Source organism: Hippocampus guttulatus, chromosome 5 (assembly GCF_054856545.1).
Source record: "Hippocampus guttulatus isolate MCC_2025c chromosome 5, RoL_Hgut_1.0, whole genome shotgun sequence".
NCBI lineage: Eukaryota > Metazoa > Chordata > Actinopteri > Syngnathiformes > Syngnathidae > Hippocampus > Hippocampus guttulatus.
In genome coordinates, this window is record NC_141265.1 from 8,991,765 (window position 1) to 9,017,686 (window position 25,922).

Genomic DNA, 25,922 nt, shown 5'->3' on the forward strand with positions numbered 1-25,922 from the left:
AGGAAGGCCACAAGTAAGATTCAAACCCAGAACCCCAGAACTGCAAGGCAGATGTGCTACTCAGCTGCCTGGATGGCTGGTGTCTGCGACACAGAGCCCCATATCTGGCCAGCAAGAATCTGATTTCGTCCTGCAAAAGTCGTCTGTTTAGCGGCTGGAAAGAAAAATGTAATCACTGCAGAGTTTTTCAGGGGGTTGAATTTTAGTGCAGTCATAATTTTACAGACAGACCTATTGTTCCAATGTTCAGACCAATCAAGTCAGCCTTTACGTGAGGGAATAGAATTTGTAATGGAATTGTTGTACTTGAAGAAAGGGATTATAATAAATCCGTTCTATGGAGATTTGGGGAAAAAAAGAAGAAACTGGAAAAAAAATACCACATTGTGGCTCTACTCGGACAACAGCATACCTGTCAACTCATACTGTTTAGCCATAGTTCATACGGATTTTGTGGTGAATCTTACGTATATGGCCGTATCGCACAAATCATACGGATTCTGAAAATTTCCGCCCCCCAGAATGGTGCTACTTCATTTCCAAAGTAAAAATGAATGGATGCTGTAACTTCGAGCCGATGGGTCAGCATTTGGAGTTGGTGAAAAAAGTAACGCAGGAATACAACTCTGAACACAGTAATGCCACTAAGTAGAATGATGATTAGGCATTAACCAGACATTGTATTATGGAGATCTACAATACATAATATCATTGAAAATTTCGTTGGGTTTTTTCTGCCGTTATTTTGACATATAAAATGCTTTGGTATGTTATAAGGATTTTTTGCTCTTTATAAGGATTTTTTGGGTAGATTATACAGGTTGGCGCTCCGAAAAGTTGACAGGTATGCAACAGGCACATACTGATTGGGACGGTTTAAACATATATTTGAAGATCTTATGCTCACTCACAAAAGAAAATTGTCAATCAAAACAAAATCACTCATAACAATCGAATACACTAGTTTAACCCCCTAGTATAGGCCGGTTTACCCCGAGTACAGTGACACTTGTAGCATACTACAACTGGCAAACATTACGGAATCACCAGTCTCAGAGGATGCACATTCAGTTGTTTACATTTGTAGGATAAAAGGAGTTCACAGAGATGACTTTTTTCCCCCCCACGAATGCTGCAGTAGGCGCAGGAGTTGTGTTTTGAACTATAATGAGGTTTCACTTATTTCTGTTAGCGTAGTGGAAATTTCGCACACAAGCAGTGCTTTCGCGTTTCCGGGATCAACAAACTGATAATGACGAAGGAATAGCTACACATGAAATAATTTCTTTTTTCAAAGCATCAAAGCGCTAGCGGTTATGTAATAAACATGCCGAATATATTTTCGAAACCATTTCGAATCATTCTCTTTCATTTGAATCAATAGGGAAGAAGCTATAGTGGAGCGGCTGAGGGGAAGCCTCATTAACGTGTGATCTGCCTTGAGAAAACAAGTACAACGTCACGATTGGCTTGCAAGTCAAACCAAGTAGGGTTAATCCGACCAGCTGCGCAGTGGCCGTGGTTTCCCGGACGGATGAACAGTGACAGATGATGATGACATTAGTGCCCTGGGCTGAGCTCAAGACACTCGCTGATCTGCTAGAAACTCCGCAGAGTCCCGATCAATCTGGAGCACCCGAGGAGAGAGGAACTTCGTTTCGATGTTTAACATCCATCTCGGAGCATTCTTGCTTTCTTTCGTTTTAAATCCAAGGATTTCATCATTCTTGGGCTGACATTTCAAAGAACGCCATTTGCCAGGCTCGTCCGGCACAACTTTTTAAGCACGGAGGAGGAGCAGATGAGCGGATCTCGACGTGCCTTCTTCGGCACCTGCACAACCCATATCCCAACAGGTGTGATGGCAGTCGGTGTACCGCATGTGGACATGGATGAAGACACACGCAACACAATTTACTGAAGCGGGAGCGAACGAGCAAGGATTGAAAGTTCTGTCGAAGAAGAAAGCCGCGACGGGTGCCAAAATGAACTGTAACTGCCCCCGCTGGAGGATCTTATACCTGATACTTGCCACCCTTTCAAATGTCGTCGCCCAAGGTAAGACTGCATTGTGCAAACTTTATCAAACACCATCCCGGGGCACTAACAGTAAACACTATTAACGAAGGCTCCAAAACTATAGTTAGCACCTGGGTTTCGAAAATGGACTAAAAGGACAAGTAACAGCAACCGCCGAATGAACTGTTTATTTTGTGCACATTCATCAGTGAGGGGGAGGCAGCGATCTGCCACGCAAGCCGAAAATCAGCTTTCTCTCCCAGTCTAAATAATAGATAAATGTCCTCATTTGTGACACAAACTTACATCTTCTCTCTGCAGTGATACAGCATTTCAGCGACCTTACACACGTCACACCGTGTCAAAAGCTATAATGGCATATGCAACATTTAACAAGGAATAAGATATCCTTTATTTGTCCCACACTGGGGAAATTTACAGTCTACAGCAGCAAGATTGTGGGTAGAAAGAAGAAAAAAAAGTAAAAGAGCGCAAGATTTAATGTCACGCAACTTAAACCATGCCTAATGTATAATGCACCGTTTCTCTATGGGAAGTAATACATGCACCCACGCGCACGACCATATGCACAGCCACGTTCACAGCGGGGTGTGGGGCGGCCACGTTCACAACGGGGCGGGCGGGGGGGGGGGGGGCAAATACTGTAGCAACAAAAGTCAAAAGCTAATGCAATAATTTATTTTCCCAGTGCAAGCTGAGTTAATTTATATGGAGATAATGCCAACAAATAATGAAATGGAAACATTGCATATTTTTCTCCTCTAAATCAGCTTTTAACGATCTTATTGGGCACGACAATGTCGACCAATCACTGTGCCAGCTTAAACCCCACTCAGCCTGCCTCCCCCCTTGCTGTTTATCTTCTCCAGCTTCTCACTTTGCAGCCTCCAGGGGTGCATGCTGTGTGGGCACCATATATATCATCTTATTTATGATTTTATAAGGCACCCGCTAAAGGAAGTAATAAGATATACGTAGAGTGTATGAGGCTGTCAAAAGATGTTTGATGATTCAAGAGGATTTGGTTTGTATCCCGCTGCAGTAATTGTCTCACCTGCAAAGTCTTTCTGAAAAAAAAAATCTTTTGAATGCATCTTGACATTCAGCTCATGATTCCTAATTTATGGCAACACCTAATCTGATCAAATTGAGTATCTTCAAGTCAGGCCAAGATTTTTAAATACATGTCAATAGATCGTATAAATGACTAAACACCCAACAGTGCACATTACATAAACCTCCGAATAAGATTCTGTACATTTTATGTTGATTGTGCTAATATTTGCTGTATACTTTCAGACGTAATAAGAAAAAAAATGTTTTATATTCATTGTTGTGTATCGAGTTTTCTGTTTTATAGAACTGCCCTCCCTCATACTGGGAGCTGTTTCCAATATTTTCTTCCAATTATGTTTTTAAGTGAGGTTGCCTCAATGAAAGGAAACAACTCTCACTATTGCTGCAAACAATGCCATGGTCCTTTGTCATCTGACCAGATCACTGAAAAGCAGTCATAATTTGTGATACAGCTGCATTTATAATGCATGAACATGTATGGATTGCAAAGTACTGTGTGTACCTTTGTATGTATTGTGCATGCAGACAGTATAGGTGTTTCGCAAATGGAAAGTGTGTGAAAGTGGTTGAGAGAAGAGGATGGATTGGATGACATTTGAACCAGAGAGAGACGACCGTTTTAAAAAGATTTTATTCAGTTTGCAGTTATAGCAAGGAAAGTATTTCTAAACGGTATGATCTGAAATAAATTACTATCTATTGGAAAGATTTGATTAAGAACATAATAGTTCTGTTCAATAGAAACTTTATTAGGAGAAATGTAGCATCTTTGCTTAACAATTGCAAATTCTCAAAATGACCGACTAACAACATGAGACATATTTGTATCCATCTACCGTATTAGCTTCCAAAGCAGACAATTCTTTTTGTCTTCAATGATGCTATTGGGAGTCAAATTGTGAGTGCCAGCTGTTTGCTACATATGCTAAAAGCCATTATGGCTCATTAGAATTCCCAATGCTGATTCAAGGTTGTAGATTCAAAGAGGCTAGCAGAATTATGGCAATGAGAAAATGGCTTAGTAAAAAAAAAAAAAAAAAAAAAAGGACTGTAAAGAATGAAACTGAAATGATTTTTATATATTTTTCCCCTTCAAAACAAATTACTGGTAGACTCAAATAAAAGGCTAGTTTCAACTGTTCATGTGGGATGGTATTTACAAATGCACTTGTGAGAAGACATCATTGAATAAACTTTCAACCTTTCCCGGACTGCATGATTATACTTCTCATTTCAATTTTAACTGGAGAGATTTAACCTCCTGTAGGAGTGAACAAGCTCCAGATACAGTCACAATCTGAAGCTCAGTTTCTGCTCTGCTTGCTGCACTTCAAATTTGCACGATTTTGCATTTGATTTTATCCATGTAACATTTTTATTTGGGATCAGTAGAAGTTGAACCTGGGTCCAAGTATCAGCTTGTATTCTTCACCCTTGGGGTCGGTGGGGTTATGTTGTGCAAAACGGGAGAGGTGGCTATCGGAAGCTATTGTGACTTCTGCATGGCAACACTGATGCCTTCTGACTCTGCCATGGAAAAGAGGAAGTTTCTGGTCTTATGGATATGACAAATCTGAGAGATCGGAGCAGCTGGGGCAACATATTTGCTCTGAAGTTTGTCAGCTCGCGTGGTGATAAGTGAAGAAGTTGGCTCATACTCCAAGTTTTCAACTACCGTATTTTCCGGACTGTAAGTCACACTGGAGTACAAGTCGCATTTTTCGGGGAAATTTATTTCATAAAAACAAACACCAAGAACAGACATGTCATTTGAAAAGAAAGTTGAAAGGCAAATAAAAATAAAAAGAGAACAACAGGCTGAATAAGTCAGGGATGGCAATTTTCCGCGGATACGCGGAAATCCGCAGTTTTATTTCTTAAAGTGATCATTTTTGTGAATCGTCTAAATCCGTTGAGAAAATTTTAGGGGGGGTCAGGTACCTTATCGTCGAGTTTTCACGAGCTCTCCCGATCAGTCTTTCCATCTTCCGATTGTAAACAGCCCTGTGATTGGGTGTGTATGATGTCTTACTTGTTGTGATTGGTCGCCCCGTCCAGGCCACGCCCCTTTCCGCTTTTTTCATCACTAGCCATTGCCATCCCTGATAAGTGTACGATATGCTAACGTTACATGACATATAAACAGCAAACTGAGAACTAAAAACATGCTAACAAGTTTACCAAACCATCAGTGTCACTCCAAATCACCAAATCCAATGAAATCTTCATCCTGTGTGTCACTTTTAAAGATCTCCACGAACTTCGGAGGTAGAAGATCCGGCAGCACTTCCTCTTCTATGTTGCTTATGTCAGAGTCATCATCAGTTGTTTTTATCAGTTACCGCCAATGTAGAAAGTGTCAACATAGGCCTAGAGCACCCCCTTGCAGTTTCATGTGAAATGATATAATGTCTTAATCATTTCACACATAAGTCGCTCCAGAGTATAAATCGCAGGCCCCTGGCCAAACTATGAAAAAAACTGTGATTTATAGTCCGGAAAATACGGTAAGTGGCAATGAGGAATCATGTTTTTTAATCGTACACAGACTAGGATAAACACATCTTTGGAGGGACTTTGGAAATGGCCATAAGATTAATATTGTGATTTCCGTGCACTGAAAAATAGGTGAAGTCCTGAGAAGGACATGTACAGGCTGTAAAGGGAAGAGGTTGCATGTTAAGTACCTTGTTGCACTGCATTCTGGATCCAGTTTATATTCCTCTGGCTAGAGATGCTGCCAACTCTGGTATTAAACTGCACATCTGTCACTGTGGGGCCTGTTGGGCTAAGTCAGGACAACCTTGTTTCCAGCTTCCTCCTCCGTTTCCTTGCGCTTTGTCTGCCACACACAGCAAGGTGAAAAGCATGGGGAAAAGAAGCCATTGTGCTCTACTAAAGGCTTCTGGGCTGTCATGAGAGTGACACATACAGTACTGGCATGCCCTGTGAACTGTCAGACGCCATCGCAGGCTTTTTGGGTGAGTCGAGATGAAAACCAGAGGAGACGACGGTGGATGAACGCCTGAAATGTCAACTTCCTTGGAGGGGCATGATGACTGAGTTTGACACAGAAAGGCTCTGAGATTTCATTCACGCTGTTTTTCAGAGGTCGACATCCTACTAATGCGTCTTGCACAACATTTCAAGTCGGCACATTGAAATGCAGCGCAGATACGATTTGTTTGGGTGTGAGTTGCCTCTAATATGGGTTTTCAAATGCAATACCATGCTTAGTGCAGCTTCATCCATTTTATGATAATCTGCAGAGTAAACACCAGTGTTTTTGTCCTTAATTCACTAAGTCAGAAAATTATCCCAAATGATCAACTGAACACAGGCCGGTTCTATCAGAACAGACGTAGACGGAGAACGTGCAGTGCAGGGTACACTTAAGCGCTAAAAGCAGATTGCATATCAGATCACGTATTTATTATTATTTATACTTGACTGATTTGTTTTTTCTCAAAAGCCTGTTTTGTCACTACCTATTCAAGTAAAGGAAAATATGAATAGATTTGACATTTGTATGTACAGTGTATGGTTAAAAAAACAATCATATCCCATCTTCAAATAGGTGCACAAGATCCAATACTTGTCAAATTCCTCAGTTGTAAATGATAAATTTTGTCACGTTTTGCGTGATGGCAGTTGGAGGAGCAGGGTGGAACTGACCAAGATGTATTTAACAAAAATACAAACAGGAGTACACTGGGAAACTACTAACTACAAGAGTACTGGAAATCACAAGAAAACAAAGTACCGTAACAAACGAAACCTGTGACAGGTTTCGTTTGTTGACACAGACACTCACAACTCACAATGACCCAACAAAGACTGACAGAACTCAGGGAACTAAATACAAGCAAAGTGATGAGGCAACGAGAAACACCTGGACAAGACACAAAGGGTTGAGGGAGCTCATTGGCAGGTTGTGTTGAACAGGTGGTGACAAAAAGGGCGCATGAGGGAACCAAACCAAACGTAACCAAACAGAAACATAACAAATTTGTTCATAATAAAAGTGAGTACTCATGACAGGGTAGACAACAATTTCAGTGACACATGCCAAATCTTCAGTATGACTGAGAAAATAGAATCTGAGTGATCAAAACGACTCATTTTATTAAATAATTTGTGGAAAATATAACCATGCAAAAAACGGATTTTGTGTCATTTAAACACTTACTGCACACACTAGTTAGCAGAGCAGCATGGGGAACATATATACAAAAATCATGTTCATACAATAAAAAAAGGTATAAAATAGGGCTGCACTATATACCAAAAAAATATTGCCATAAATGCCCAAGCAACATATGTTATGCAAAGACAGGCAATACGTTTCATATGGAATTGTATGCTTTGATCTGACTTTAACCTTTTAAATTCTCTAAGATATTGTCATTTCTTTCGGTGCATGTCAAATATTGCAATCATATCAATACAGTAATCCCTCGTTTATCGCGGTTAATGGGGACCAAAACCACCCGCGATAAATGAAAATTCGTGAAGTAGCGACCCCCGCCCCCTGTATAGGTACATGTACATGTGTATGAGTATAAAAAATATTTATAAGGCCAAATTTAATGGTATACATGCATGTAGAAATAAATGTTGCCGTAATTAACATTACTTAGTGCTGTATACTAATAGATATAAAAATGTATAAGTTAGGTTAGGTTAGTGTATGAATAACAAAATACAGTAAACATATACATGTAGTACTGTATATCTTGCTCTATGTGACTCGCTCTTGTTTTGCTGACTTTCGCTGATTCTCCTGGACCTTTGCGGACTTTTTACGGACTTAATTTTTTTTATTTTTTATGAATATGTTTGAAAAAATCCGCGATACACTGAAGCCGCGATAAACGAACCGCGAAATAGCGAGGGATCACTGTATTGCAACATTCAACACCCATAACGCATATCACATATTAGTCCAAAATCATGCAGCCTTAGAAAATGAAGAAAACATGTCTTAAAAAACTCTCTGGACTGCATCGTGTCATCCTAGCCAAGCTTTCTTGCATGAGCGGATAAGCCCGCTCAGGTGAGAGGCGAAGCGTTTTTTTGAGACAGCCACAATAGTGTAGATGCAATCGATTCAATGCAATTTCACGATGACTGCATGAATCTGATGAGAACACCAACAACGCTTTACAGTGATACTGACCCAGTGACCCAGATGATGATTTGTGACCAGCGTGTGCAACTCACAATATGTCTCGTCGTGCTATCTACTCTATTTTATCAGTTCAGTTGTCTAAGTATTATTCCTATTCACACGTGAACGTGGCCTTCACACAATATGGCTTGTTTTTGATCTGCTGGCTATTCACAGACCACTAACCGAATCTGAAAAGCTCTTTTAATCCTGCTTTAAACGAACTTCATCTATGAGCCAGATGTATCAGCTCCCACCTTCAACGAGCCCCCTGCTCCACTGTCCCCTCCCAAAACCCGATCGCACGCATGCACACACACACACACAAACAAACTCGCATGCACACAAAGAGCGAGCAGAACGTGTGTGTGTGTGTGTGTGTGTGTGGGTGAGGAAACTAGGGCAGGAGAGAAGAAAGAACGATGGAAAATGAAGGCAAACAAGCTCACTTGATGGATACAATGGCGACATTAAGTAAACATGTTTAGTCCTACTTAAAACATGACATTCTACCAGAATTCGTTTGAGTATCCTTTGTTATCTCAGTAATGTAAGTGCTCCCTCTGTTTTATTGAGCAGAGATCCTGGATAATGCTGGTGCGGGAACCCAACCAAACATTTCTTGTTGCCTTTTTTATTTGTTCGAACATTAACTTTACATTTGAGGACATTTTAAGGCAATTTTGGCAATAGTACATCTCTTATCCCCTATTTATTGGAACATTACCATAATTGTAGGCGATATGCCTTTGTAATAATTAACTCCTGACCGTACCCCTGTGAACCAGATGAGGTTTTGTTTAAATGCTATGATGTGATGTAGAATATGTTTTTTTCTTTACCTTGTAGACTTCAACAATAAGGAGCTGACTGACACAAAGAGTCCAGTGCCTTTCCCCATCTTCTTGCCAGTCAGCTACGAGGTTCAGGATGCTGACTTCCTCTTCTTGAAAGAAGCAGGGCAGGACTTAATGAGGAATTTCAGCATGCAGAGTAACACGCAGCCCTTTGTTATTTTGAGAGCAGGCCGCCAGCCGGCTGTCATCGCAAGCTATGGCCCGATGTCCACAGAGCAGCTTGTGCCTCTGGATCTGGTCCAGTCTGTGCAGCTCTTCAATGCCCCTGACGCCTTCACCTTCAACTGGAAGATTCAGGCCTTCGTGCTAACACCTCGGGTCTTCTCCACCAAGCCCAAAGTGCGGGTGCTCTTCTACGTGGCAGGAAGGGACTGGAACAGGGACGAAGGAGCTGAGGATGAGCTACCATGTGTGACAGTCTATGCTTTCTGGCAAACCCAGGAGGTGAGGTGTTCCTGTGCCATGGGAGGTGAGAGGGGAACTTGCGTGGCTGAGCTACTACCTTTGCCTGGCTGGTTCGGTCAGGGGTCTGAAAGCACCAGCGGGGAGAAACAGGCCCCATCAGCTGGTAACCTTGTAGAGCTCTACTACCAGGCACAGCCCAAAGTCAGTGGCAAGTGTAACACACTAGAAGGGACTCGTTGGGGAAGCTCACAACAGCAGCAGGGGGAATATGTCCCCGTCACGCCCATGCAGAGGATTGGCAGCGTGCGTCTCCTGCAGGTGCCCAAAGGAATGGCCACACTCTCTCGACTCAAACTTGGCAATTCCATCGTCATACGGACATCCTCCAAACCGCTGAAGAAGACCGACATCGCTACCTTCTACATCCTCATGGCCAGCTCTGCTCAGCTGACTAACTTCACTCTCAGGTAAGTTCGTGATTTTGGTATCCTTCCGATTCCTCCTCGTCAGTGCGTATCTGGATGACGTCATCCGGAGTCCAATTGATTCTACAAACGTCAAAAGCTCATTTGCTATTCAACAAAAAGCGAGCCAGTCATGTGCACTCATCTATAAGCCTCAGGGGGCTTCCAAAACTGGCACATTCGAGGAAATGAGGCATTTCTTGGAAACCAAGACTGAGATTCTTTCCTGGAGACCTGGTGGATAATTCAACATAATATGTATCAGGAATTAATGTTTGAGTTTATGCAGCCTGATGACATTAAGGGCTGAAATGTCATATTCCTCAAGACTGACATGGATCAAATGAAATCCCGTAGCCTGTAGACACTTAAATTCATTCAGATGGTATGTTGTTAAATCGTTTAATGTTGTTGACCTTGAACTTGGATATGGAGATTACCGTTGAAAGACTCATTTCTCTTCGGGAAATGCACCACCGATTGAGGAATTGTGACATCACACCATTATTACTGTGAAGAATTTTGTGATGGAGGTGTGTGCTTGACATTGGGGTTTTCAAGAAATGTGTACACTTCCTTAAACTGAATTCATCCCACCCAAACAGATGACCAACGAGATGGGAGCTGTCAAAGCGTAGCACAGACTGTTACGATGTCAAAATTTCCCCAGTGTGGGACAAATAAAGGATATCTTATCTTATCTTATCTTAAAATGTTGGCCAAAATTAAAAAGAGATCAGTGTTACAAAGAGCCTTACAAAAATTTGACTGATGTTAATGTGGATGTGCTGGGAGATAATACTACCCAGAGTTAGTCAAAGTTGCACTTTTCAAGTTGACTTGAATCTGTTTTAACTTAAATGCCTCCAAACGCGACATTAATTATCATTGACAATATAATGCCTTTTGTTATCCGTTATCAAAGGAAATCAGACTGTAAGTCACCCACACTAACTTGCTAAGACATTTCTATTGTCCTTCCAAACAGCTTCGGCATGTTTAAGTGAATAACGATCTGTCAGGTGGTGTAAAATGATTTTTTATGTTTTTGGTACTGATTTGGGCGTCCTGGTGGTTGAGTGGTTAGCGCGCCAACCTCACAGAGCGGAGGTACCAGGTTCAATTCCAGCTGCAGCCTTCCTGTATGGAGTTTGCATGTTCTGCGTGGGTTTTCTCCGGGTACTCCCAATTTCCTCCCACATTCCAAAAACATGCATGGCAGGCTGATTGAACACTCAAAAATGGTCCCCAGGTGTGAGTGTGAACGTGGATGGTTGTTCGTCTCTGTGTGCTGTGCGATTGGCTGGCAACCGGTTCAGAGTGTACCCCGCCTACTGCCCGAAGACAGCTGGGATAGGCTCCAGCACCCCCCGCCCCCCACCACCACAGCGACCCTTGTGAGGATAAAGCGGATCAGTTAATGGATGGATGGGTGGATAGTAACTGATATGTTTTCTGTTACTGGTTTGTTTTGCATAAACATTTAGATCATGTGAGGCTGCCTAAAAAAAGGGTTGTCTTCACTTTTCACGTATTTGAGAAAACTGGCATGAGGATGTTTTTAGCACGAATATCATTATAGACACTATTGGTGAGACCAAAGCGGTCCCAAAGCCTGTTTGTGTTGGCTTCTGGTCGATTTTCAGAATCTTTTCAGTTAACGGAAGAAACAATCAATATATCCTCAAAAGATAAATCTGCGGTACCACTATCTTGGTGTGGTCACATGACTCAGGAGAGGTGAGTCGTGAGAGGACAAGAGGGCATTCATGGATGGATATTTACACATCATCACCTGCACTTGCTAATTATCGGTTCAGTCACTCACTAGATTCAATTCTGAATGCCAGCATGTATTGATTCATTCGTTTTATCTCACTAAGTAAATAAATAAAACCCAGACACTCACATCACATGAGTTACCCCTTTCATTGAACACTTTTGGTCTCCTTCTTTGTTAGATAATGATTTGTATTGTTTGTATGGCTTTGACTTAAAGCACGGCATCATTGTCGTATCATCAAGTGGCATGACGTTGTGTGAGTGATCTCTTCCAACAGGAAGCCTAATCGTTTATCTATGTGACAAACGTGGCTTTCACAACCATTTATAGTGCTGTGGGGGCTGCCATCTGGCAGCGATGTTGGCATAAAATGGGACTCAACCCCTTAAACAGCTCCATGAGTGCGATAAGCACGATGCTGATAGCTGGTCATCAGACTGGCTAAACACTGGACATTTGCCTGCATAAATAATTGCATCTGTTCTTTACTGTCTACACGACCGGCCCTGCAGTGATGCGTTCACAAAACCAGAGACGGGAACAACAAATAATTTATGTAGATGCGGGAATAATTACAAACCCACTGTAGCATGTTGAAAATAGCCTCTGTGATGAAATGCTTTTCGAGCATTTGCACAATGATAGAGGTCTATGTTGTATTCAGTTGTATTTCATTTTTGATACACTTTATGACATACCAACAAATTATTGTCAGCCTTTCATAATACAATTTAAAGAACAGAATATTTATCATAAAATGTGTGCAGTATTAGGGAATACATTGATGGATGTCAAGAACCACCACCAGGACGTGCAAAAGGTGCAACATTCTGTGTATTTTCAATCAAGTATGTGGGAATATACATGCAGTAGCCCATTTCAAAATTCTATGTTTGAGAAGATAGAAGGTGAAACAAGGTGCCACTCATGCCATGCCTGGTCAGAAGTGAGATGGATGGCAGGTGCAGCACCTGAGAGCTGTTTTTCCTCACACACTGTCAGCTTCAGTCTCCATGGCCATCCATCTTGCCTGCCCTGGTGCCTCCCTTTGCTCGCCGCCTCCTCGGGGCCCACTAACCAACGCCATGGACACTGCTTCCTACTCCCTTAAAAAAAAAAAGCCCTCCTCAAATCACAGGGGATTTTATTCTTCCCAGGGAGAGACAAAGGGGGAAAACAGGCGGATAAGTCTTCTTGTTGCTGTCACTTTTTATTAGTTAAATCCTGCTCCTCTCGGCTTAATACACAGCTATGCCTGGCTTGAATGCCACCTTGGTTTTCTTATCCCCACAATGAGTCTAACGTCATATGAAAATGGCATGAAAACATTTTTTTCTAAAGCTACCACACAAAAATATGACGCTAGATGGGCAAAGTAAATTGTCCCACAGGAAGCTCTGTTTACTACTTTCTCAAATATCCACTTAAATATTGTCAAGTCGAAACAAACTTAAAAGTTTGATTCAAATCATAATTAAATAAAATTGTAGTTTGGCTTTGACTACTACTGACAACAATCACACTATTCATACATCTTGGTCAGTGTTAAGATCAAAACATACCGTTGTGAGAAACATATATTGCCACTGCTGTCACCGTGCAGACCACAAACTGTCTGCCAGAGCTTCTTTTGATGAAAGACGGTAATAAGCAGTGGTGATACTTGGAGGAATATATTTCACAACACTGCAGTTTGAAGGCGTGTATGAGAGGGTTGAACTTTTCTCAGGAATACATACCAAAGCGATTAAAGCACTACATAGTTGATAAGGAAACCATTTGAAGTGTTTATTGACAAGATTATTACAGTAAAAAAAAAAAAATTAAGATAGAAAAAAAAAATATATATATACACACACACACACACACACACACTGTATATATGGAGAGAGAGAGATAGACGTTAACCTACTTCTTCTGATTTCACAATTGAATCAGTTCTCTTTCAAATATGAACCTCATTCAGGTTCTTGTTTCTGTGAGCTGCTTGACTTGACTACAACTTTTGGAGGATAGCAAAGCCAGCCAACAGAAAAGAGAAGCCTTTGCAGCGGCTCTCCTGAAGTGCATGGAAGCATGTAGCGTCATTTCACTTTGTGATGATACAGCAGATGCCCGCATGCCAAGATTACTTGTCATTTCAGACCTCCCCCTAGAGTGCAGTAAAGCTGAACATTGCAGATGGTGTCATACACACAAACACGCACATGTGCACAGAAACCTAGCACAAAAACATCTTCAGGTTTCATTAAATATTTTAAATTGAGCGATAATGTGTTGTCAAGGAGCAGTGTCTCTCCTTTTTCTGGGCTTGTTACAGCCATACTTGAACCATAATCGCTGGTGCTCTTAACGTAGATGACATCCCCTTAGAGAGTCACAGTGCGATCAGTACTTGGTAATTATCTGAAAGATTCAGGGATAAACCATGTAGCTTTGCATGCAGATGAAAGCCAAGAAGAATTACACGGGGAGGCTTCTCCGGACGGGCAGTTGGAATGAATCTTACTGTGGCTTTTGCTTATTAATGTACCATTGTGTTGTTGGCTTTGCAAACAAAAGCATTGTATCTTTGTGTTGTTGTCATGAATTCCTTAGCGCATGCAAGCCTGGATTGTAAAATTGGAAGAATATCTCTCGCTGTAACTTGCTCAGTGGGGATAGATTTTTAGCAGAAAGAAAAGTGCATAATGGATTTCATGTGAATACTCATCGAAATGATGTTTGCTACTTCCGCTCCAGATGTCACATGGTTGTAAATGTTGCTTACGGCATTGATAAAAGTGTCATTTTAATGTGAAAACAAAGTCTGAATGGTCAGTTATTTCCCTATATTTCACTGACTCGCAATAGGTGATATTTTTATTGACCACGTTCTTGAACTTTCCATTTTTAATTATTTTTTTATTTTTACAGAGCAACAATAAAGAACGGCGTGACCTTTCGTACAGCAACACCAAGTAACTCGTTACTGTGGGACATCACACTGGATACGGGTGCAGATGGAGCCATCTCTGTTACTTGTCAGAGGAAGGCTCCCATACCTGGAAAAAGGCAAGTCTGTCTATTTTTCACATTCCACTTGAATATCTATGAGCTGCTTCATGAGTTGAAATTTCAGTTGCCTGACGAAACAACACTTCTGGAGTCCTAAGGGAATCGGCAAAGAGCTGTGTCAGATATAAAAGCAGTTCTTATGTAGCTCTTGCGGCGCATATCACTGTTTGTTTGTTGGCAACTGTGAAGGAAGAGACAAACTTACCTGACAAGAGCAAAGCACAACATACTGTGTCCCAGGAGGGGATCCCTTGTACTCTAGAAGCACATGCTGGCTGTAGGTGTTGCGAAGTGTAAATATAGCTACTTCTTTCAAAATGAAAATTGCCAAAATAATCCTCAAATCATACTCTCAGCACATTATAGCCATTTCCACCCCCCCCCCCCCCCCCCCACACCCGACCACCACCAAAAAAAATTAAGGAATGGCTCAAAATCAAAATAATTAATAATAAGTGCATTGGGACACTTTGTCACTTTAATTCTTGCACAGGCATCCAAAACATTTGAAAAAGGGGAGACAAGTTGAAGTGTTTGTGTCGGGGAGCGCCCGGATCACAATCTCTGTCGTAGTTCGTTCCAAAGGTGTTTGATGAGCTTCTTCCACGCAAGACTCATCCAAGCATGCCTCCTTTATGGCCCGTGCTTTGAGGACCGGGGCACAGTCATGATAAAAACAAACAAAAAAAACCCCCACACTTCTCTAAACTCTTCTCAAAGTTACAGCCATACAAAACGTCTGCTGTGTCATTTCAGGCCCATCATGGGAGGAAATGCTCCTCACAGGTTAAGAAAACAGTCCGTAGGCAATGACACCCCCCACACCCCACCAATACATATGATATAATGTCGATGTTCAGCCATTGTCGTAATGTAGTAGGGACACATATAGCCGTTGGGCAGTCGGTGAGTGCATGTGGGCCAAGTTGTTCTTGGCCTGTCTGAACAGTATTGAGATTTTTAATTCATGCCATCTCATTCAAGCTTCCCAGTATTGCCCTAAAAGAGGTCTGCCGAGGTTCAACTCAAACTGCAAGATTAATTCTCCCTCGGAGAAATGCTTTCAAAAGCAAAGGTGCAATCTGTGAGTGATGGTTTGGCACTTACGGAACACACAAGTTGCACAGGAAGCCCAAAAATAAGACTTTTTCGTATTTTTCACCTTGAAAGGAATATGAAAAGGTGCAATGAAATCACAAAATCTTTTTCATGCATGTTTGTGAAACAGATTTTTTTTTCAGGCCATACTACAATAGATACATTATGCTTTTACAGATATTATCTGCTGATTTGACCACATTGTGTTGTTCTCCCCATTCAGCATGGATAAAACCATTGTTTACCACAACATCTTTATAGTTTAACATATATTTCATGCTGACTAATCCCGACATGAAACCAACAAATCCCTTGCGGTGTCCATCCGCAGTCACTCACACCACAGATGGAATTCCCTTGAGTTTCTGTTTCTAAATGCATTTGCTGTACGCTTGCATTTAAAGCGTATTTATCCTGCGTCTCAGTAGTTTGAGCTTATTGTTAGACAGCTAGCTACTCGCAGACCATAAACAAGATGCAGTGGTTGCTTTGCCCTGCAAGCTTTAAAGAACATGGATATAGTAGCCTCAATCCCATTTTATCCACATCTGTGTTAATGCATACTTAAAGGGATGGATGCATGCTTTTGTCAAGTCAATAGATTTTCCTGTTTTGATACTTCATTGGAATGACATTATCTTTTAATACCAGGTCTTGGTGCAATATGTTGAGATTACTCAATTATTGTAAAACCCTGTTTTTGCTTTACGAGAGGCAGATGCAGTCGATCATAGAGTGAGAAGAAAGGGGATGCAAAGCTTTGCAGTTGTTATTGAGTTTGGAACTAATGGAGGATTAACAAATGAGCTGGTGTTTGTCATATTGTTGTTACTCTAAAGTAGGCTGATGGCCAGTCCTTCAAGAGTTCATTTGGTTATAACAACAATGCCCGGGGTCCAATGTGTTTACTAAGTAGGAATTTGTATGACAAATTATCGGGTTGGGGCTAGTTTGGATTCATAAAATGGTCGATAAAAAGAAAACATTTTTCAAGTGTCCACTAGCCCCATAATAACTATTTTCGGTAGTAATTGAAGTGATCATTCCTCCCCCAAAAAACAACCGTAGAGTACATTTGCATGACTTCAGTATAAGTGCATGCGGCTCTTTACGTTTGGACAAACTCAATGAATGAAATTAAACGGTTTAAGCATGATTATGCATCAATAAAGCCCATCTAGGCACACTGTCACTGCATTTGGCGTCACTTCCCTGTTCGCGTCTGACACTGTCGTAGTACGAAAGGAGTTTGCAAACTTGAATGCTGGATGTGAGGGACACACGCTCCCAGGTTAGCTTAGTGCTAGCTAGAAACTATGACAGAACACGGATAGATTTAAAACTTTACCAAAAGATTTTAAAAAACACACACACACCTTTGGTTCTGCTGTTGGCAAGTATATGGCCAGGTATTCATCAAACAATTAGTGGCCTATTAAAGTGAATCAACATTCGCTGGTTCAATGGTAAATGTATCGATAACGTGGATTCTAATGTTACTGTGAACTTTTCTCAGGTTCCATGCACTTTGTTAGCTTATCCTTGTAGTCAAACGGATCACTACATGGAGTTATTTCACATTGAACAGACAAACCAACTCAAACCTTTTTTTTTGTGCTCTTCTGAGTTAGATTCAAACTATATGCCTCTCTAACAAGACCCGTGCTTCCCCTCTCAGGCTTGAAAGCAGTCTGTTGGAGGTGCTTCAAATGGATTTTGAGGTTGATGAGCTAAACAGCCCCGTCAACAGTCAAGTGATCATATGGAAGCTGGAGCTCCCATCCAAAAATACAGCCAAGACTGAAGGAGCGATGAGGATCTACACCACTCAGAGAGACTTTGTTGGCCTGGCCTCTCTTATAATGGTGAGTCGGTATCAGCTCGCATGCCACATTATGAACCGGCGTTGATATTACTGGCGATAGCGTTTGTACTAATTCCAAAGCTTGGATTGCATGCATCCTTTGCGCATCAGCACACGAAAAGACAAAATGCACTTTGCTCTGATCCAATCCTGTCTGGCGGACTATGCTTTGGACTGTTCAGCAAATGGGTTCTATTTTAAGCAAAGAATGACCTTGTGTTGTTGACAGACAGCAAGCTGATGTCTTTCTTCTGCGTTCAGACATGCAGTAATGTGGTCATCCGCTCCTTGCGGTAGCTGCCTCGTGGGCTTCTATTTTTGCGCTCGGCCTGGTTCATGCTACCTTTCCAACCGGTGAATACAATTTTACATTTTGAATGAACAACATGACATTTTCACAAGTGAGTAACAGTGGCAGTGAACCTGCTCTAGTTGTCATTTGAACCAGTGACCAGAGTGGGTCACATTCACATTGCTGTCTGCTTCATTTTTACTGCACCAGTCCCGAGGGGCCTGAAGTTATGAGGAGGATATGTTATCCCTATTTGTGAATTTGACATAGTCCATATCCATTAAGGATTAGAAGTTGACCTCAGGCGGCGGACCAAACATGAGATTTATTCTCCAGTACTATAACATACTCGACGATGCCAAATGCCACAGTTACGGACTTGACATCTGCTTTTGAACTATACTGTCATGCCAGTCAAAGAAAAAAAAAAGACAAGTCACTTCTGCCTCATTTAGACCAGTTTTACAGTTCAGAGACAAGCATCCATCTGTTTTATTTGGTCCTCTGGGTGAATTTCACTGATCATTCGTAGAACCCGACCCAGCTACGCTCCACTACTCTCAAACTGTCATGCACATGTGCGCACTAAAACACACACACAACAATTATTTCAACTTCATTTGGACAGTGTGATTTTACACAGGAAGACACACATCCATCTGCTTCAATTTGATTATTCATGACTGCCCACAAGCATGTGTGCCGTGCATTAATTCAGCGAGATAATAAGGTTACAACCAAATGTATGTGCCATTTTATCTCTAAATGGCTGTGATTGAATGTGCTGAAAAATACCGTTGCCAAATTGCAGTGTGTGTATATATGTATTATAATTGAGAGAATTGTTTAAAAACATTCACATTAATCAGTTGATGACTTGAAAATTATGCTGAGCGCTATTTGCATAATACATATCTAAGAAAACCATAATTTGCATCATAAAGGTGGTGCATACCTGACAAAAAAAAAAGAAAGAAATTGGAGTCTTTCTGCTCTGAAAGTCAGTTTGCCTACATTATGTCATCTCTGGTTTCGATTCTTGGTGACTTTTTTTTTTTTGAAACACCCCATTTTAAAGTACTCTTTTGGAGTGAGGGTCAGAAAAAAGCCACAAAGTCAAGGAAAAAGCTAAATGCATCTTAATCTTTTGGTACTTGCTTGAACCTTTTCTCTCAATCATCAAGAGGTGTCCTTAGAACCTCTCGCATATTTTGATGGCTTGGCGGCGCAATCTGTGACAGTAACCTTTTTGGAATACATTACGTATTGCGATAAAATCACTAAAAGCTAAAGAAAGGTAAGGTGATGTTGCATATTCTGTTTTTTTTTATTTTTTAAATAATAACTTCTGGACCATATTTTTCATTAAATCAGTCAAATTCAGCATTTGACTTCGGAGGTTGTGCAGTACGTATACCGGTATTTTTGAATGCACAATAAAATGAGTGTGCATGCTCAACATAACAAACATCTGCTATATTGTAGCGTACAGTGTTCCATTTTTTTAAAATCTTAACCACAAACAGACCTGTTGTATTGTTTGAACGGCAGGACACCGAGATCCTGAACACTGCAATCCTGACTGGAAAAAAGGTGGTGGTACCTGTAAGAACAGTCGCTGTGGACGAAGATGGCCAGATCACTGATGTTTCGGAATATGCAGAATGCAGCTCTACTGATGAAGATGTTCTCAAGGTTTGGCTCACTCGCATGTACAGTACACGACTTGAATTATTATTATTACCGTATTATTATTGTTTTTAATCGGAGCTACGGTTCAATGTATTTTCTTCCTTGACACAAAACCCGAGGGAGCGGCGTGCCATGTGCGTGACAGCAAGGACAACAGTAGACGAATACGTTCTCCCAAAGTCACCTCTTCTCTCCATCTCTTTTCCACTCAGTAAAACAAACTGTTAGTCGGGCTTCAACAGAATCCCCCCCCATCAATCTCTTCCTCAATGAACAGGCGCTGAGCTAAATCGCTCAGCACAAATTACCTTGCAGTCTGCCACACTGCTCTCATCCTGTGACTTTTCTCTTTTATCCTGCGAAACCTGGGCATGGCTGACTGCCAAAAGCCGGCTTTTTTGACTGATGAAATTGAAAGTCAAGGCCCATGAATGCGGGGTCACAGAATGTGAAAATTTACATTGATTTACATTGATCTGCGGTGATTGAGGGGGATCAAATCTGCTGGTGCTAGATATGGGAAGTTATTTTTTTTTAATGGCACCAGCATCTCACAAAACAAAGAAGAATATCCTTGAATATGTAACGATGACATCATTCGGGAGACAGCGTGGACATCGACTTCCCTCCACAGCCAGATGGAAGAGAAATGACAATCCCATTATTTTTGGTGTTGAAAGAGAAAACCCAAAGATCAATGTGAGACAAGCAGATCAACATGTCATCTTTGTTGCATGACGTTTGGATTGTATGAGCACATATGTGGAGAGGTTTTTTTTTTCTCCTCAGGTCAGAACCGAACAACTTTTTGACTTGTGTGACGAGTCGGGATCTTGATGGTGTGACTCATCAGTGTTCTCAGGATTTGGCAAATTGCTAAAGTTTGCTTCTTAATAGAAAAACAGACCATTCTATGAATCTTTCAAATATATTTTCAGGCGAAGCTAGAATTGTATTTATCATTGAAAGCCTGCCTTTCACTCTGTCTGTACTGCCTCGTGAAAAGAAAATACCATTTAAAAACAAATTTCAATTTATGACACAAAAACCCATTGGGTGCTATGATTGTTGACAGAATGAGATTGTGACTAAGAAGAGTGGGCGGCTGCCACATTGAAAGATATTTTATTAAAAATGATGTTGTGAAGCATTATTTGAACATGGCTCGAAGTTCAGTTTAAGCGTGAAGCTCAGGATGATGTCCCGGTTAAAAAAAAGAAATGAACAAAGTGTCTACGAATATGGATGAGTGGATGACTGCGTTCACAATGAATTAAAACATGAGGACCCCTTACAGCTTGAAACAAAAAAAAACCTCAGTTCTTGTCTATTGATCCATGCGTGCATTCGGAATTCTCCATCACTGCCTCACTGCAAATGCACTGTTTGGATTTAATTCATGCATGAGCTTATTTGTCAGGAAGTTAGGCCATCGCGGGGTGACACGTCGTGATGCGGTTGGTCATTTAAAAGCTTTAGCTGTGGACACGGCTGCAGGATGATTCTGTACGACACTGATGATCCTCTCTAAAATAGCACGCGCACGTGGCAGCCCATCGTGTAAGCCAAGTGCTGGATTCGTGCAAATAAGAGCAAGATTTGTATTCCTCCTCAGGCTATCAGTCAAAGTCACATTATTTTTTCCACTCCTGTGTGCATTTCCAGAGGCTGGTGACTGAATTTCAATGTGGCGTTATAATTGTCCTGTTTGTTGTGGAGCGGGGTCTGTTGAGAGGACCAACGAAAAGCTGATTCGTGTCTTCGATTGCCCATGTGATCTTTCTGTGGTACTTTCAACTCTCCAAGGTCACTTTTGAAATTTGCGTGTAATGAATGCACTTGGCTGTGAAGCACTGATGTTGAGCGCTGTGGCACATGATATTTTGATTAACATAAAACTGCAGTGCCGCATCTTCCGAAGGCTTTGGATCAGTGATCATCACAGTAGTTTTTGCGGCTAACTGACATAACTAGCCTAACACCTGCAGTGTGAAACTATCACAAGGACATTCAATCTAGGGAAAATTGACCGCATCTATAAGACTAGTTGATCCTGTTTGTCACGACTTAGTTGACTAACATCACCCTCATTGACAGCCTAATCGTCTGCGGATGCGGTTAGTTCACAAAAAAAAAACTACCTGGACAAACTCGTGATATAATCAAGGACATTAAATTGACAAAGTATCCCTGTTTCTCTTCCTCTCCAGGTCTCGGACAGGTGTGACTATGTTTTTGTAAATGGCAAGGAGACAAAAGGCAAAGTCAAGATGGTAGTAAACTTTACCTACAGCTACCTCAGTGCTCAACTTGAGCTGAATGTGTGGATGCCCCGGCTCCCCCTCCGACTGGAGGTGTCGGACACAGAGCTGAGCCAAATCAAAAGCTGGAGGGTCCCTATACTAACGACCAAGAGGTGGGTTACAGCTTTCTGTCAATAAAAGACGACCTTGTTTACCCTCCAGCCATTCCTTTTCCCAATTCAAATAATTGGTGTTAGCTGTTTTTGCTTGCCCTCTGAGCCAACAAAAAAAAGAGCCAGGGTTGACTGATGAGAACCTACGAGTCAATGATCTAATTGGTGGTGTGTTTTCTTTGTTTCAGATCTGGCTGGAACAGCCAAGTCGATGAAAAAAAGGGAAAGGGCTGCGCATTGCAGTTTCAGCACACCCTGGTGCGTGTGCTAACCCACTTTGTGGCCGAGCAGGCGGACCCTCGGGACTCTCAGGCCTATTTCCTGGGCTCTGACTGGCAGGTGGATGTAACAAGACTTGTTAGATACTTTATGAAAGTGGAAGATCCTCGTGTGGCAAAGCTGCATGCCGGGAGGGTGCTATCCGGCCAGGACATTGGGACCACTGCCATCCAGGTAAATACATCCAACCAATAATATGTGAACTCCTGAGGAGGGCAAGTAGAAAACAAGAGCACTGCATGAGGATTGCGGCTGACTTGTATGTTCAGGTCAGCGAGACCACAGTAAACCGCATTTCAATATTGTTATAGAGGTCATGCGAGCAAGGTGAGGATTAACTCATTTAAATAGCCCTAACCCATGTGTTTCTCATCAGTTACTTTTACTTATTTTGCATTGACGTTCGTTCCAAAAAAAAATGCAGATTCAAATCATGACGTACCGGATGAAGTTTGATTCATGGACAGTCATTAGTTTTTGGTTCCAAAAAGTGGATGTCTTTGGTGGGATCAGATCCCTCCTCAGCCTTAAGAGGGGCACACAAAATGCATGGATGGGCCTGATTATTATGAAGACCCCGCAGACAGTACTTACTTTGCTCCATATATTTGATTATCCTACAACTACAGAATTGCACTGGATTATGTCCCAAACTTTAATGACACCTTTTGCGACAACCTCTGGCAGGTATTATTACAGACAGCATTTGAAGTTTGTCAACATAGATGCCATTTCAGTATGTCGACACCGCAAGATAATTTGTGAGGAAACATGGGCTGAAACATTGCCAGGGCGACTGATCCAAATTTTCAAATAAAGAATTCCGGCATCTTTTTATTTAGAGACTGCAGAAAGAAAGCCTACACCAATAGATTTTACATCATGGCCAAAAACAAAAGTAAGGTCACGAATGGAGCGGCATTCCCAGCCTGAACAGCTGTCAAAGTGGCTTATGCAAATGGCATTAAAAGGGGGACACTGACAGCAGACAAGACCATGTAAAGTCAATTACAAAATTGGGATTATGCACGGCAAATAGTTGCTCATTCCTAGAAGAGACGGAAAAGTGCAGTTCTGCATTCACAGTTGAGGATATTTCTCATCTCAAAGGCATCTCACTGAGCAAACATAAGCAATTGTATATGGTGCGAATTGATGTAATCCTCATTCGACAAATTGTAAAGCCGTGCGACATACATTGAAATTAATAACATAAATCGCACAACTGCATCCACATCCATGCTCCATTTGCATCTTTGCACACACACATTTAGACAAGTATTTTCTTTTTCTTTTTTTTAATCGTATTTTCTAATTCTAATGGTATTTTACAAGTCTTGGGACTTAACTGGACTAAGCTGGGACCTTGGGTATCAAATTCCGTTGCTTATCAAGTGCAAATATGTTTTGGTATGACAATATAAAATTCCTTGACTCGAGTAGATAAACTTACCACACAAACTGTGTTTCGAATCCGATGAAACTAATTTGTGATTCAACTTACTGGATGTGACATTGTTCTGCGACAGGTGTTTTCTCCACTCTCTGATGCAGTCTTGGCCAAAACAATGGTGAAAGTCACAGATGAAAAAGTGACCATTACTGAACTGGGGGTCCAGATGGTTGCAGGTCTCTCAATGACCCTACAGCTCAGCACCGGAAGCAACAGGGCCATTGTGGCAACCACAACTACACAGGAAGTTCTGAGGTTGCCCAAACAGGTGATATTCTCCATCAACTTAACTCCACCATGATTGAACGGTCGTTCCAAAACACAGTGACCATTTCTTTTGTTTTCTCTCGCATTAGGAAGCCATGGTCAGTGCATGGGTCCAGTTCAGTGATGGCAGCCAGACACCTCTTGACATTTACGATCCTGCCTCTTACCGTGTGACGGTGTCTACCCTGGATCGGGGCGTGGTGTCGGTGCGTGGCGCCCCTCCAGCCGTGGTGGCAGAGGGAGAGGGCGAAGGAGTTCTGGTCCAGGTGGAAATGTCTATCTGTGAGGCCTGTCAGAAGTCCAAACGGAAAAGCACTGTAGCTGTGGGCAATGGCAATCTTAAGGTCAAGTTTCAGGTGAAAAGTCGACGACCAGACAAAACCATAGAAAAAAAGAATGACGGTGTGGACTTCAGAAATGACGGGGAAGAGATTGACAGGAAGCAAAGGAGACCATCAGAGGTTCCTTCTCCACACATCACATTGACGAGAGATGAGAGCCCCTTGGCAAAGACCACAATCAAATCTCCAGAAGGAACGTTCATGACCAGCGGCAGCCTCGGGGGCGTGGGGAAACCAAACACTTCGGGAAGCAGCCCCACCAGCACGGTCAATATCAGTATGATGAGCAGCCCTGGCGACGGCGGTAAAGCGTCTGGCCCTGACAATATGATAGTGGACAGTGTTCGTTTCACAAGCACTGTCAAAGCTCCCGGTAACCTGGTCAACTCCAATAATTTCCCCACTAAAATTCTTGCACCTGGACAAGAGTCAGTGGAGGTGGAGATCAGCGGAGAGGAAGATATGTTGACAAACAGACCCCTGACAGACTTAGAGATTGGGATGTATGCTCTCCTGGGGGTCTTTTGCCTGGCCATCCTGGTATTTCTTGTAAATTGCATATCATATGTTGTAAAGTTTAGACAAAAGAAGTCTCCGTCACATGGCCAGGAGCAAACAGGTCATAGGCATGACTGGGTGTGGCTTGGTACGGACGCTGAACTTGTAATGAGCGTCCCGGGAAGTCCCGCTCAACAAGACTCGCAGACTATGACCACTGTGATAGACATTGGGCCTGATAAAACCGCCTCACTGTCCAGAAGCCCCAGTTGCCTGGCATCAGTCACAGACTCTCCAATTAGCTGCGTGGGCGCCTTCAGGAGCAAAGCATTGCCCCCAGATTCCCTCCACTCACCAACCAGTAAGAGGAAGCGAGTCCACTTCACCACCTTTTCCACATTGGAGTACCAGCATTCGCCGCAGCTCTCACAAAGGGAGAATGGACACGGCATCCACTGGGTTGGGAAGGAAGAGTATTGTGACGAGGGACCCCAAGTGCCCATTACAGAGCCCAGGGACAGTGGACAATCGTGAGTCTGATCAGATTTCACATTGCAAATAATGTGGCTTTGATCACCTCAATGCCTTTGTTGACGCGCTGTCACAAACATGGACGGGATGAAAATAAACACCAATCCTTTTCATAACCTGTCAAGGCCTTTTTAGGTGTACTGTACACATACTGTAAAATATTGTTCATAATAAAGAAATGAGTCCATGTCCTACTTGACATGATAATAAGCCACCAAATGCTATGCTGCATGTGGATATACAATTCTTCAACTGTTTGCACTTCCTGATGACAGACATTGAAGAGCTTATAAAATGCAATACGGAAATACAGAGCCCACATGGGTTTTAAATCCATG

The 25,922-nt window shown here is 42.0% G+C and overlaps 1 protein-coding gene across 1 annotated transcript; it reads left to right on the forward strand.

Moving 5' to 3' along the window:
* The first annotated feature begins 1,374 nt into the window (after window positions 1-1,374).
* Window positions 1,375-25,776, forward strand: LOC147204946 (transmembrane protein 132D). The gene is made up of 9 exons (XM_086110558.1): window positions 1,375-2,058; window positions 9,137-10,016; window positions 14,713-14,850; window positions 17,630-17,816; window positions 19,659-19,802; window positions 22,010-22,215; window positions 22,404-22,668; window positions 24,024-24,215; window positions 24,304-25,776. Exons 1-9 carry the CDS (start codon window positions 1,881-1,883, stop codon window positions 25,585-25,587), a joined length of 3,474 nt encoding a protein of 1,157 aa, XP_085966684.1. The 5' UTR covers window positions 1,375-1,880; the 3' UTR covers window positions 25,588-25,776.
* The last annotated feature ends 146 nt before the right edge of the window (window positions 25,777-25,922 follow it).